This window comes from Uloborus diversus, chromosome 7, assembly GCF_026930045.1.
Source record: "Uloborus diversus isolate 005 chromosome 7, Udiv.v.3.1, whole genome shotgun sequence".
Lineage (NCBI taxonomy): Eukaryota > Metazoa > Arthropoda > Arachnida > Araneae > Uloboridae > Uloborus > Uloborus diversus.
Genome location: NC_072737.1, coordinates 111,639,444 through 111,655,334, shown reverse-complemented (window position 1 = coordinate 111,655,334; position 15,891 = coordinate 111,639,444). Strand labels below are relative to the sequence as shown.

Here is a 15,891-nt window from a genome sequence, read left to right as displayed (position 1 = left end):
AGGATTTAAATTGAAATATTATAACTGAAAAGAAAATGTCATCTGCTTTTATTTTTTTTAGTTTTTATCGAACTATGTTCAATAAATTACTAAAATATTGAATTAGCACGTGTTTTCTTTTGTGTTTAATTTTGGAAAAAGTCTTATTTTGCGTTTTAAATCTGAAAATGATGCGACAAATTCAGTGACTAGCTTACAATGAAAAAGTATGTGACACTTAAATAAGCAATGTAACAAGGAGCTGCAGTAACATATCTGAATTTAGGAGTACATCATTTTTTTGCGCAACATGTTAAAAATTTCTACCTTTGTTGTGAAAAGTGCTTCTATTATATTGTAAGTTCAATTTTAATTGTAAAGCATATGGGTGATTCTCTAAAAACCTGACATTTTCCAGTCACAAATTTTTTAAAAATTAAAATGCTGAAAAACATTATACTTACTCTTTGTTAGGAACTTATTAAGGGAAAAATTGTTGCAAGCAAAAGGAAGACATCCCCCCCCCCCCAAACACTTTATTATTAAATTTCGATTTTAGTGAAAATTATAACTCTTGTTTTCAAGATGAAATCAATCAGCTCGTAGGGTTTCAAAATCTTGCACTATTTAGACTGCAATGGCTCACTTTAAATGAAAAATTATCATATAAGCTTTGAGCTACAATATGATTAAAGTGAAAAACCAACATAAATAAAGCACAAATTTTGAAGAAAATACAGCATATAGCTATTTCAAGGCTACAATGGAGCCTCTTCATCAGTGCAAAAAGCTCACCAACACAACCGAGAGTCGCGAGAGAACTGACAACAGCATTAGTGAGCACTGGTATTTATACCAAGGAGGGCCAACCAATAGGAATTCAGGACAAAAGAGAACAAACAACCAATCAGCAAACGACATGTCAACCCCCGGGCTCAGCTCCATGGTTGCCCCCCTTGCTCTGAGCCCTGGGGCTGACATGTTGTTTGCTGATTGGTTGTTTGTTCTCTTTTGTCCTGAATTCCTATTGGTTGGCCCTATTTGGTATGAATACCGGTGCCCACGTAGTTGTTGTCAGTTATCTTGCGACTTTCGGTTGTGTTGGTGAGCTTTTTGCACTAATGAAGAGGCTGCATTGTTGCCTTGAAATAGCTATATGCTGTATTTTTGCTTTATTCACATTCACAGGTTTTAAGGGGGTAAAAAAATGAAGATGCACACACAGGTTCAAGGGCTCAAGAAAATGAAGAGAAGAAAGAAAGGGGGGGGGGAACGAAGGTGGACACGTTCTAGGGTGCAAATAAAATAAAATGCAGAAAAAAAATTCAATAGTGGGGGAAAAAAACAGAAGGCGCACCGGTTTACGGCGTAAAAAACAAAGGTGTACAGGTTCAAGAGCCTAAAAAAATGAAAGAAAAAATAAAAAAGGAACGAAGTCGCACAAATTTGAGAGCGTAAAAATAAATAAACAAATAAATTAAAAAAATTCTAATAATAATAAAAAAAAAACAAAGGCACACAATGGGCGTTCGAAGGTGCACAAGCGGAAGGGCACACAGGCCCGTGGGCCAGTCCGCCCCTGCTCAAATACCTATCCACTATAGTTTATACAAAAATGCATATTAAAACTTATAAAAAATGTATCGTACATACTCAAATTATTTTTAAAAAATTAATGAATTAATAGAAATAATAACTTTTATGAAAATTTTAATATTGATTTTTTGATTGCTTTTTATAGTTTTTTGTGTTTTTGTTCATTAAGGTTTACTTAATTCCATATAATAACTGCAGTAATTGTTTTTTACATTTAAATATCATTACTAGTAAATAAATTACTTCCTTCTTAATTGCTCTTTCTTTCTTTATTAATTTTATTAAATATATATAAATAAAAATCTTACCGATCCGTGGGTAAAAAATCATTGACAAACGCAGATTTAAATTGCTAAATATTTAGCTATTAATTTCTAATATTTTCGACAGATGGCAGTAGTGATGGTACCGACTGGACACATTTTGCTCTATGTTAAAAGCTAGAAGTTGATAGGCATTTAGTATTTAGGAGGAGTTGGAAAGAAAACATCCAATTCTGCTTTGTTTTTGGAAACTTAGGCTTAATCATTGTATCTACTTTCATCTTGTGAATGAGCAAAAATGGCGACTACGTTTCACAGGTTGTTGAAAAGATTTTTTAATCAAAAAACGGTTTTGACCCTCTCATCCTCAGGCTTGTGATTCAGAAGCAGTTAATTGTTTTCTGCCTTGTTGAGTTTGTGCATAATACCTGTTCACCTGAGGAATTTTTTTCTTGGGAACTATTGAGGACCAAAAATGGCATCTGCAGAAGTTTTTTTTTTTTTTTTGGGGGGGGGGGGGGTTGCCACTTTTTAATTGCTAGTGTCATTTTGACTTAAAATTTTTTTAAAATTTCAGGAAACATCAATGAAAGCGAACATTAGATCTCATGGTACAAAATGCCCTAGGAAAAAGTTGGAAAAAAATATTGGGCCAAAATTGGAAAATACCGATTTTTCCCCCGACATTTTCACCCATCTCATTTTCCCTGACAATTCCATTTTATCCCAGAGCGTACATACCCTGTGAATGAAATACTCACCTTCTGCAGATAGCTGCTTATTTATTGTCGTTAGAATTTTTTGAATTTCTGGAGACGTTTTATTCTCTTTGATGCCAAGATTCAACTTATACAGTGTGTCCGATATCTCTTCTAAAAAAAGAATACAAGAAGCAAATTAACTTTTGAGTCAGGAGTGGAATAATATTTTTATCAAAAGCAATTTGCTTTCAGAAGATAGTTGAGATTCTGACTCCTGCTAATTTGTGACTTCCAGAATTGAAATTGAATGCCTTTATATATATTTATTTCACATAAATTTAAGAGAAATTTCTAGTTATCACATAGATTCTACAAGAGAAACTACTAGATTTCAAGTCAGAAACTAAGTTACAAATCTTGGTTTCTCAGACCAAAGTGGGTAATTTCCATATCAAATCAACCAATGGTCAAAACGTCATGTCTTTAGATTTTGCTCATTTTTTGTTCCAATGGAATATTACCACAACAGAGAAAATATACAAAGTTTTGGACTTTTTCACTCATTTGTTTTCGAATTATAATATTTTAAAGTTTTGACGAAGTTGAAAATTTTTCCTGACACGTTTTCTTTAAACAGCCGTAATTAAAAAACTATTTGACTCAAAGAGTTAAAACTAGTAGTGTTTTGTTCTGTATTTAATAAGGTTTTATAAAATATATGACATGACCTAGTTCTACCTTCTTCTTTTTTTAACATTTTTTTGAAAAAAAAATTTTTTATTTAAGAAAACTCAAAATCAAAATTTTTAATTTTTTTTTAAAAAAATTTATGTTATTAAGACTTACTTTAGCAACATTTATGCAAAGTTTCATGATGGCATTATTGTGGTATCATAAGAAAAAAAAATATTTCCTCTTTCAACATCTTTATTCATGTAACAATTCATACTGCTTGATCAGCTGGATCATCCAAAGGGGGTGGAGGGATGGCAAAGACATTGCCATTAAGATTTTAAGGGGATGTTTAAGGGACATTTTTCTCTGTAAAGAGGTTTCATCCCTGTGGGGGGGGGGGCTGTATAGTATTTGAGGAGGTGTTATTGGCACCCTTTGCTTGATTCCTTTAAATATATATGCATATGCAGGTTTGGAACTGATGTGATATACCCCACCCTTGGCGACTTTTTCCTGTTGGCGCCAAGAAAGCGTCGCCAAGAAAACGATGTATGACGACATATGTTATACATCGTTCTTAGCGATGCTTTTTTAGCGCCAACAGGAAAAAATCAGATAAAAAAACATGATCAAAGCACTTCAGAACACAATATATATAAAAACAACATAAAAGCACAACAAAAAACATTCACGAATATATGCTTCAAAAATGTACAGGGCCGGGGTTTTTTGTAAACATTTTAAAATACAATGAAATAAATTATTGTATTAATTACAAGTCGAAATTAATGCATTAATTTTTTTTTTCATCATTTCTCCGGGATACGAGCCCTTGGTCTCATAGTACTTTCGTAATGAGACCTCGGCTCGCCGGCCCTGCCTCGGTCTCATTACGAAAGTACTATGAGACCTCTGGCTCGCCAGGACCTCGCTCCGCTCGGTCCGTTATCCCTCCGACTGTTAATATACATTACAGTCGGAGTATGGTCACAGTTATGTATATTTTCATGGAGACACCCAAGGGTGGCTCCTTCCGTTCAGTGTACAATAATGACACAGTTTTAAGTGTGAAATATGCACCATTATTGTGCAGATTTATTAATAAAATTCAGCATTTTTAAGAGTACAACCGAAAGAACTTTCAATTGTTAACATAAAATTCAGTACCTAAAGGAGGCACGTTAATAGAATGTCTAAATAATTCGTGGCATCGATAAGAATTAACTTTTAGAACAAAATAACCGTACTATTTCTGTAAAATTAATTTACATACAGTAAAAATAAAGTTAAAAACTACAAGAACCCCTCAAGGATTTGTAAAAACAAAGAATTTTGGAAGTGAGAGGTTTTTTTTGAATTCTAAAATAAAGAACTTACCTTTTTATATGGTATAAATATTCACACTCAGTCTAAAACAATACATCATATGACAATGGCACGTTACAGATACACACCACGTTGGAGTTAACTTTTAATTAACCTTCAAGTTTGAAGAAACTGACATTTTCTAATGTTTTTACTTCAAAACACAACAACTGAATCTAAACTAACACAAAATAAGCATTCCTGTAAGGTATATTGCACAAAACAACACGTATCTCTCCTGCGCAAAACCAAGTAAACAAGTTCGAACAAGTTTGCCTTCGCGTTGCCAACCACAGGTTAGTTTCACCAGGGATGCCATGCTTAAAAATTTATGGCCTCATTGGCGAGAAAAATATTTCAATTTTGTGCAAAAAATCGGATGTCACCAAATGGGGGGGGGGGTATATCACATCTGTACTGCAGGTTTTTTTAAATAGCCAAGAATTAAAATTTATTAACTGAAAATATATTAGTCTACTTATCGGATGGCAAATGGTCCTTAATCAAAAGTGTTGAAATAATTCAGTAAAGCAAAGGTCTCCAATCAACATTTTTTCAATCCTATGATCATGTGTTGATACAGTAGAAGGGCTTGACCATCATGAGTCATGCTTCAGCATCTACATCACTGCTAAGTAGCCATCCCCTAAGTAGCCACTTCCATTCATCAGCTGCCTGCTGTAACGAATCCTTAGGCTTTCTCCTGGTGTAATATGAAACCAGTCTGCTTTCTCCCACTACAGAGGCATTGAAATCTTCAGTACTTTGTATATTCTTGGACAGTGAACATTCTAAATTTTACTGCTTGCTTTCTCTGAGAAATTATTTTCCAAGTTTTGTTATTTTAATGTTAAATTTATGCATATTTTTGTTGTTAAGAGCCAACTTTCAGTTGAAAATGGATAAACAATGGAGCATATTTTGCTGCAATCCATTTAAAAAGGAAGGACATTGGGTGAAAAAAGATCTAAGAACTGCAAGTTTGTGGATGACAACACTTACATATGACATTGAAGAAGGAATGAAAATTTGTACTGCTTGTCACATACAATTAAGTAAGCAAAAACATTCTTCAGTTCCTGAAACTGAAGATGTTATGAATGAGTTCAGCAAAGATCCAAAACCAGGCTCTAGTACAAAGGATTCCAAGTTCATGAGCCCTCATAATGGGGATGTACAGTTTGAAGAAATTGTGGGCTATATTGCTTGTGTCTATGACAGCAAATGGTGGATAGGATATGTAATTTCAAAAGATCAGGTAGAAGAAGAAATCCAGGTTTCTTTCCTTCATCCTAGCAAACCATCATCATCATTCATTTATCCAAGAAAAGCAGACATTTTGACCATTCCTAAAAATTTTGTTCTGTGCAAATTACATCATGTCACTGCTACAAGCAGAACATACCAAGTCTCGAAAGAGGAGATGCCAAAAGCAATTGAAATCTTACGAAGAAAGTATATTTATACTAGGACTTACAAATCGAGTTCTATAGTAGCAAAGTGAGTTACACACATCTCAAACTGCTTCTTAATGGGCTTAAAAAAATATTAAATTTTATATTGTAGCAATTAAATTATATATAAATAAAACTTAAATTTGCTTTTAATATATGGCTAAAAAAGCTTCAGTAACTTTTAAATTGAAGTTTTCAAATTTAAATAAAATGTAGATTTTTTATTCAATAAGAAATATTTTTTCACCGAAAAAATTGTTTGAACTTGTTAATATGCTTGCAATACTGCCAAGAACTTGTTTTTCTATGCAATAATCCTGGTTTAAACTTTAACTACTTTTCATTAGAACAAATGTTTTTTACATATAAAATTAAAGCAACTGTTTGAAAGAGAATTTTTTTTCCTCCATGATACCACAAAAATACCATCATGAAATTTTGAATTTATGTTGCTTAAAGAAGACTAAGTACCCTGTTTTTTTTTCTTTTTTGTAGTTAGATTTTGTTACATATTTTTTAAAACCTCCTAAAATACTGAACAAAACAGCACAAGTTTTAACCTTTTAAGTCAATTAGTTCTTTGATAATAGCCTTTTAAAGATTACTAAACAATGTAAAATTTATGATGCTTCCAGAATTAAAAAAATTTATAACTTTGGAAAGAATTGTTGAAATAATTCGAAACTTCAGATTTGTGATCATGGAGGTGTGTATCATAGACAGATAAAAAATCATTACATTCTAAAACATTGACTTTAAAAATTTATTTTTTATTGGTTGATTTGACATGGAATGACCCATTAAAGCAGTGTTGAAAGAGGAAAAAAAATTTTTCTGCATGATACCAAAATAATGCCATCTTGAAATTTTGAATAAATGTTGCTAACAAAAGGCTAAGTAACATATATTTTTTTCAAGAAAATTAAAAATTTCGATTTTGAATTTTTACAAATTAAAAAAAAAATTTTAATAAAAAAATTATAATTTTTTTTTTTAGCAACTAGCCTTTGTTATATATTTTTGAAAACCTTATAAAAGACTGAACAAAACAGCACCAATTGTAAACTTCTAAGTCAAACAGTACTCTAATAATAGCCCTCTTAAGATTTTAATCAATGCAAAATTTCGAATTCCTCCAAAATTTAAAAAATGTATAACTTTGCAAAGAATTGTTGAAAAAATTTGAAACTTCAGTTTTTTCATCCTGGAGGTAAGTATAATAAACAGACAAAAAATCATAACAATCCAAAACATTGACCTTCAAAATTTATTTTTTATTGGTTGATTTGATATGGAATGACCCAAGTACTACTGGTATAAACGCTGTGTGGTTAGCTCAACTCAAAAGGTTTAACCTGAAAGCTCTACAAACAATTTCTTTTTTATTAGAACAAAATTTTATATTAGGAAGAAACGGAAGAGAAAATACATGTAATAACCAATGTAGAGCAAAAATCTACAGTGTAAGACCCCAATTCCAGAATCCCAAAAACCAGAGTTTTTTCCTTAAATATTAAATTGAAAAAAAAAAAAAAAAAAAAATATATATATATATATATAAATATATATATATATATATATATATATATATATATATATATATATATATATATATATATATATATTGAAATTTTGTTTGCTTAATTTTATATTTACTTGGCTTTTTAGTTTTGCTGCGTTGCGCATCTATGGGCTTTTGGTGTGGTCTTTTCAATATTTTTCACTTTTATTATTATTATTATTATTATTATTATATATATATATATATATATATATATATATATATATATATAATAATAATAATTAGTGATGTGGATCGGGTAAATACCCAGCGGGTAGGTAAATATTTTTTGGGTAAATACCCAAAAACTGGGTATTTTACAAAAATTGCAAAAAAGTGAATGGGATTTTTTTTAAAAATCTAAATGTGAAATAATTGGTAAAACTGATAGATACATATATGTATTAGACAGTTTATAATATTTTTTTATTGAAAGACTTGATGAAATCATGAAAGAAACATATGGTGAACCAAAGAATCTTTCTTTTCAATGTCATAATTGGCGAAGTATAAGCAATTCATTATGAACTTCAAGATTTCAAAATCACAATCTAGGTTAGTCATATCCAAAATGAAAAAAAAAAGAAGCATGAGGGATGTTTGGAAGAATAAACTGAGAAGTTATTAAGACTATCGTGTTATTTATTTTATTGATATTTAAGTGATAACATGGAAAATATAGAAACAGTTTTCACATTAATAAGCAAAAAAAAGCAAAATATTCTTCTCTGTTGCCTTGCTCATTTGCATTTGCTCCCCTGTAGGGTGGGAAGTTCATTTTTTTGGGTATTTTTCCGAAGGCAGGGTAAATCCCCTAATAATTGCGCATTTTGCAAAAATTTTTTAGGTGGTATTAAAAGGTGACTATTTTCTTTTTTAAACATAAATCCTAAAATAAAAGATTAAAAATTTTAAATGTTTATGTATATTACGTGTGTGTGTATATATATATGTGTGTGTGTGTGTGATACAGAATACACCTGAGCAATTGAACTAAGTTTGGAGGAAATTTCTGCATAAGATATAGATAAATAAATAGTAATAATAAATTGAGCGACATTTCGTTACATTTTGATGTCATGCAGGGACATATTACTGCGTTATAAAAGACTAGGACCTTAAAAAATTGATGTTTGCTTTTTTCGTAACCAGTTAATCTTTTTACTTTTTGTAGAATGGCTTTTTATATGTGAAATTTGGCTATCGACATTGATCAGGCATATCCAACACATTTAATGTGAATATCATATTAGATTGCTAAGCTGTTTCACACAATAATTCTTTAAATATGTGATCAAAATACAATTTTTGGGCAAAAATTTATTGTTTTGTATATTGTTGGTTGTATACAGAAAAGTATTTTAGTTGAATATAAATTTTTGAAATAAATACCCGGGTATTTACCCATTTTGGGTATTTACCCGGGTATATACCCTGGGTATTTACCCCTAAAAATAAATACCCGGGTATTTTACATCACTAATAATAATATATATAATAATAATATATATAATATAATATTTCACTAGATTTGAAATTTTCTAATTGTCGAAAGTGCACAGGATGAGATTTTGAAATGAATAACAATTTCAACTTGGTTTTTCACCTAAAAATTTTAAAATTCTAATTTTATCTTTAACCAGTAACCTCACATTCAAAAAGTTCTCAGCAGCCATTTTGTAGGAGTTAAAAAAAAACTGAATGATGAAAATGAGGAATTCCGTTTTTGCTTGAAAACTGACGGACGAAAAATCGAACCCCTTTGCTCAAAATAGACAACATGTTCGAGAGAAATGCACAAAGATTCTAAACTCTGGGGAAAACACAGCACCTCCTTCATACCAACACTCCCCTATTATCTTGCCCCAATCCCCTATTCACAAAATTTCCAAGAAAAGGGACGAAAAACGTTAAGCAATTGTCTCTGGAACTGGTTTTACTACAAAAACTGCCAAAGCAAAACGACAATTGAAACTTGCTTCTGTGCAAACATTTCGACATATCAAGGGTTTTGAAAAATAAATTTCGAGATAACTATGGAAAATACATAGGGGTTTCTATAGAAAATGCTGGGGAAAATTTTTGTTTCCAGACATCAAGGGTTTCGAGATAAGGAGGTTCGAGATGTAAAGGTTTGACTGTAATTCATTTACATTCCTTCATTTAGTAATTCACTTATTTATATTCATTCATTCACTTATTTTCTTATTCATTCATTCGTTTACTTGCTCATTTTTCTTCATTAATTGATTTATTCATTTATTGCTTCATTATCTTTTCATTTATTCATTTAACCTTTTATTTACTAGTTCTTTTGATCAAAAATATATTTTATAATCCAATAGAAAATATTTCATTGGAAAAATATTTTATTTTTCACTATCTTCAATGAAAAAAAGGGGGGAAATTTTTCTACTTTTTTTTTTTTTTTTTTGAAGACTCAAATTTACTGCCAAAAATAAAAAAATACTGTTTCAACGCAAGTTTTATTATAAAATACAATGTTTATGTTACAATTCTTTATGTACCGTAATTTTCAAAACAAATTTCTGATTTTTTCATTTTGAAAACAATAAGTGATCTTAACCATTTCACTTTGCATTCCCACATTCCCCTACTTTCAGTTCTGCCTTTTTTTAAATGTTTTTTTGCTGCCACGTGTTATACATTAATAAGCTTTTATCAGTAATTGTGCAGCAATCTATTAACATCCACTTTTGGTTAATGATACTTTTTCTTCTCATAAAAATACCAAGAATACAAAGCCTATCAGGTCAGAAGGGACAAAAGCCACTCTGGCTTTGAGAAATTAATGTATTGACATACATGTGGTTGTGGTTTTTTACTTATCAATTTAATATGTATACATTAAGACTGCCACCACAGAAAAATCTGAAATGGCAGGCCTGTATGGGGATCCTTTGAATGAGGTACAAAGGGGTGAAGAGTGGCAAAAATATGCAAAACAAGTATGATTTCCTTTAGGGACAACTTCCACTAACTAAATTGGTATCCTGTGATGCAGCAATTCAGTATTCCTATGTCAACTCCCACTGGCTAAACTGGTATCCTCTAATTCAGCAATTTAGTACTCCTATGCCAACTCCGACTGGCTAAATTCGTATCCTCTACTTCAGCAATTCAGTATTCCTATGCCAGCTCCCATTGGCTAAATCGGTATCTTCCGATTCAGCGATTGAGTATTCCTATGCCCGTTCCATCACTCAGTCTGATCCTAATGCTAGCATCCAGTTAAGATGAAATATCATTTGTATTTTTACAAATTTGTTACAAAGAAAAACAACTTATACAGTGGACGCTCGATATAACGACCATCTCCGTCCCAGAGAAAAAGGTCTTTATAACGAGTGGTCGTTATAAGAGGTATAAATTTAAAAAATATATACCATCATCATGCATGCTCAAGTAAATGCCCAAATGTTTTTTATCATAGGAATTTTTAGAAAAGTAGTGTGCAAAATATTATGACAGAATATTTAAACAAGTTTTAAAGTAGAAAATATAGGGAGGAAAATTTTACACACTTTCAGATCTGCTACTACTACTACTACTACTACCACAACAATTTCTGAAGATAAAACCAGAAACAGAGGTCAGCCTTTTTAGCAGATGTGATTTTTGCAAAACATTATTTTCTGTTTCAGATATAGGTGATAAATTGTATTTCTCTTGCTTTCCAAAGAAACATTTAGAAGTCCCTCGAGAACCCCAAATCTTTAAAAATACTAGATTTAAACACCAAACTACCAATACATCTGTCAACGCCCTTTTCTTAGGAATCTGGAATGTTCTCAATTTTTCCTCCCATTATTTTTTCTGTGCTAGCTGTGGTGAATGGTTATCTCTTCCCCCCACCCCCTCTTAAAGTTGGATTTGACATTGAAAACTTCAGGCAGATGTCCGTAAACAATAATCAATGTCATTTTAAGCTACAAATTTGTTTTATTGGAAAGAACACAAGAAATAGCGTCTGCTGATTCGGTCGCTGTATTGGATTAGACGATACAGAACGGTCGTTATAACGAAAGCAAATTAACATAGAGTTTATTGGAACAAAGTTGGGACTTCTACCACTGGTCGTTATAATGGGACGGTCTTTATAATGTGTGGTCGTTATAATGAGCGTTGACTGTATATTTCAACTTAAGGAAAGGTAATTATTATCATAAATTTTAAAAGCTGTTAAAACAATCCAATTTTAATCAACATTAACATAATCCCTATTTTCAGCAAATTTAAATATTTTCAGTAGGTTTACTCACTGCAATAGTTTAGTTTCCGCAAAATTTAAAAAACAATTGCTTCAAAACGTCATAACTACTTAAATTCACAGACTTTAAATTCTCTTTAGCCAGTGGTTGGAAGTAGCGCGCTACAAGTAGCGACGCTACTGTAGAAGCTATATTTTTGAGTAGTTTGTAGTGTAGCGCACTACTTTTTAAAAAACGTAGTGTAGTGAGTAGTTAACTACAAAAAAATAGTAGTTTGTAGCGATTTCTGGAAACTACTTTTAAACAAACTGAAAAAAAAAATCAAGGTTTAAACAAATTTGACTAGCGCAAATTTTACACAAGTACATCAGCGGATGCAATGAGAAATGGGCAGTTCTCAAAAGGTGGGAACAAAAAAGTTAACTTTGAGCAATTTCAAAAATTTTCGAATTTGACATCAATTTTGATTTTATTCTATAGTATGCATACCTAGAACACAATATATGAACATGAAAAGACAGCAGTTATTTGTAAAAATTGTTAATTAGCAAATTAAATCAGCAATCTGTAGGTAACAGATTTTGGACATTGCTTTCCTGTAGGTAACGGATTTTGGACATCATCATAACGTAAGTTTCATCATTTTTGACAATTGTTAATCTGATTTTTAACTTTTCCAATGAAAATTTTATTTATTACTTTTTAAATTTTGCAATTTAATAATAAAGAGGATATTAATGAAATACTTGAATGGCTATACATGCTGCTCCTTACATTTAATAAAGTTTTGGAATGATTTTGAAGAAATTGATGCAAAGTTAAAAAAAAGCTTCAAATTAAAAATAATACAATTGTAAAAAGTGACATCAGTTTTAATAATGAATATTTTTTCTAATGTCATAAGAATTAAAATGATGTCTAAAAAAATTATTGAAGAAAGAAATTCGTATTTCTATTTGGAGATCGTTAAATTATGTTTCCAAAAGAAAGAAGAGAAAAAGAATTCTAAAATAATAAAAGCGGAAAAAAAAAAAAAAATTGCTAGCGCAGGTGATAAAGTCGCCAAAAGTGGCACAGCTGACGATAAACTACATTTGTCCGACTGGAATTCCCCTCTGGTAACCTTTAGCGTATCGTATACTGTGTTGTCGCCAATGTCGCCAGCGGAAGTTTGCTTGGCGATGTTAGCGCAAAATGGCTTTCGTTCGATCATAGAAAGCCATGTTACTACTGTAATTTATGCATTGTTCAATGTGTAACGTATTAATTATGCAAAATACCAATGGATTAAAAAAGATAACATTATAATAACCTTTTTTATTGAGGTTAGAAGACAGTGGATCATCAAAAATTATGAATAAATGGACAGAATTATCGGCATCAAGATCGTAACGCCATTTGGACATCTCACATGCATGTTTAAGAAAAATCATTTTTCTTCTAAGATACTGCATAAAAGCTTATGAAAACACTTTTAAACAATTAAAAATTGATTCTGAGGATCGATAAATACCTTTAAAACAAAAACATCATATACTTAGTTCTCAAATAATAGCATTTTAAAGATCGCAACTTTTGGACATACATCAAATTTCAAAGTTACGTTTTTTTAAATCGTTTACAAAGTAAATAATCTATCTTTATTTTTGTTATCTGTGTAAAATATTAACAAAAAGTTATTCAGTGTAAGATTCATACCTTTAATTTTTTTTTGAAACGTATGGAAATAATTAAAAAAAATTTTTTTTTAATGGTACATTTGCTCAGTTAACGTTTTGGTATGTCCAAAATTGTGCCTTTTAGCAAAGAAAATATTTTTTAAGGGCATTTGAAGAGCATTTTTTCCATAATTTATGTCAATTCTTGTCTCTATACAGTATTATAGTTTAACTCAAAAATTTTTGAGTTAATTAAAATGAAAGTTATTTGGTGTTGAAGCTTCAAAGTTGAGGTCTGTGTTTGTTCCCACCTTTTGAGAACTGCCCAAATAAGACTCATAAAAATACGAGCTGACCTCAGGCATTTTATTTTGATGCCATACATTCTATCTGTTCGACGCCATTAGTTTGTTTGCCGTCGTAATTTTCATATTTCACCAATATTTATATTGAAAAATGCACTTATTTTCGTGAAAATGAAGATATTGGTGATTTCGCGAGTTGAAAATATGGTGAATTTTATATGAACAGACCGAAGATTGAAAAACAAAAATATTTTAGCGAGGCTTAAATTTTCGACAGTATTCACCAAATGAAAAGAAGCTACTGAAACTGTTATAGAAAAGGATGAAATTGAATTGTTCTGGAGGACAAACAATAAATGCGAGCATTATAGTGTATAAGAGTATGATAACAGACATTTTTCTTAGTGTCTTCTGATGAGCTAATTTATCTATCTTTTTTTTTTGTTCAATCCTCTTACGATCTGTTTGTGTATTAGGGTGTGTCCCCGTCAAAAAAAAAAAGAATCGAAAGTTGATTTTTCAAGTCGCTCACTCTCTTATATTTTATTCTTTTACCGCAAAAAAAAAAAAAAAAAAACATAACATGAACAACGGCAACAAGCGCCGATTATGTCTGAAAGTGTGAACCAGCACTTGTGTAGTGCTAGGTCAAATTAAAATAAAATGTTTTTTTAGAAACTCAAAATTTCTGTTGATAAAATGTTGCTCCTATACCCCACATATGCACCACAAAAATATTTTTTCAAATTAAAAACCATTTAGATATTCCACACGGGGCCTAACATTACATTACACAACAAAAAATTAAATTCTTCATACATATTTTCAGATATATAAGATTTTACGAAATTATAAAGCTGAAAAATATAAACAGTAAAGTAGAAAAGTAGGTAATTAGCGTTAAATAGAAATTTTTGCTTTCCTGCAATTTTTAAGTCTCCCACATAGTACTCAAAGATATGGATTTTTTCCAGGTTGAGTTAAATTTTTCATTTAAAACATATTACTTTGTTATTTGTTTGTAATTGTTGATCTATAAATTTTGAATTGCCAGTAATTTTTGAACATGATAGTCTATTTAAATTTATATGTAATTTTTTGAAAGATAACTGAAAAAAAATCAATTTTTTAAATAAAATTATAAATTTTAATTTTTTTATTATGCTAAAATTATAAATTTTAGCATAATAGCATACAAGTACTGTTTTACACTTTCAGGTGCAAGTCGGCACGGATTGCCGTTGTGCAAATTATATGAAACTTTTTTCACGATTGTTTTGATACAAGAGGAAATATACAAGAGTGTATGCGACTTGAAAAATTGAATTTCATTTTTTGAGGGACAACCCATTGTGTATGCTTTGTATTTACTTATTTTTTGGAAAGTAGCGAAGTAGCGACTACATTTCAAAAGTAGTTTGTAGTTGCTACATTTTGAAAAAAGTTGTTGTATTTGTAGTTAACTACATTTGTAACAAAGTAGTTGTAGTTGTCGTTCGCTACAAAAAAAATGTAGTTTTTCCAACCACTGTCTTTAGCAATTGCTATAAAAGCATAAAAAATTTGAAACGAAAATCCAGACGGTTTTGGTTGGAAAGTCCGGGGATATTTAGATATCTGGGAATCTGGTACGGTCATCTTATTTTTGGCGTAAATAATTTTATTTTGGTAACCCTGCTGATTTATAGTAAACCTATGTGAATAGATGTTTCTTTTCTCTTTGTTTGGATTTGCAATGAAAAATACCTCTCGTGCAGAGGTGCTGGAGCCAAAAATTGAAGAAAATCGCCAGATTCCCAGTTATCAAAATCTTTCCGAAAGTCAGCCTAGTTTGATAATTCTGCTGTGCAGTAGTTAATTTCATCAACTGCCGCAAAATAAAGACATTTGAACGACATACTTAGAAACTGTCATAAAGCTAAACCGTTAGAATCTGTTTTACATGCTATTTCAGGAAAGAAATACTTACCCATAATCACAATGGAATAAATATATAATTTATGATAGTAACTTCTCCAAACCCTTGCAAGAAAATAGTAATTAATCTATATTTTTTAGCGAAAATGCGTAATATAAACTTGAAAAGCGAAACTTCGAACTGC

General features: G+C 30.7%; 1 protein-coding gene across 1 annotated transcript in view; it reads right to left on the bottom strand.

Moving 5' to 3' along the window:
• LOC129226836 (rap1 GTPase-GDP dissociation stimulator 1-like) overlaps nucleotides 1–15,885 on the bottom strand; it is a 95,446-nt gene extending 79,561 nt beyond the window's left edge. The window contains exons 1-2 of the mRNA XM_054861465.1: nucleotides 15,759–15,885; nucleotides 2,600–2,710 (exon numbers count right to left, since the gene is read on the bottom strand). Coding sequence (XP_054717440.1) covers nucleotides 2,600–2,710; nucleotides 15,759–15,762 — 115 coding nt within the window. The 5' untranslated portion in view covers nucleotides 15,763–15,885. The remainder of the gene's footprint in view (nucleotides 1–2,599; nucleotides 2,711–15,758) is intronic.
• Between the last annotated feature and the right edge of the window lie 6 nt (nucleotides 15,886–15,891).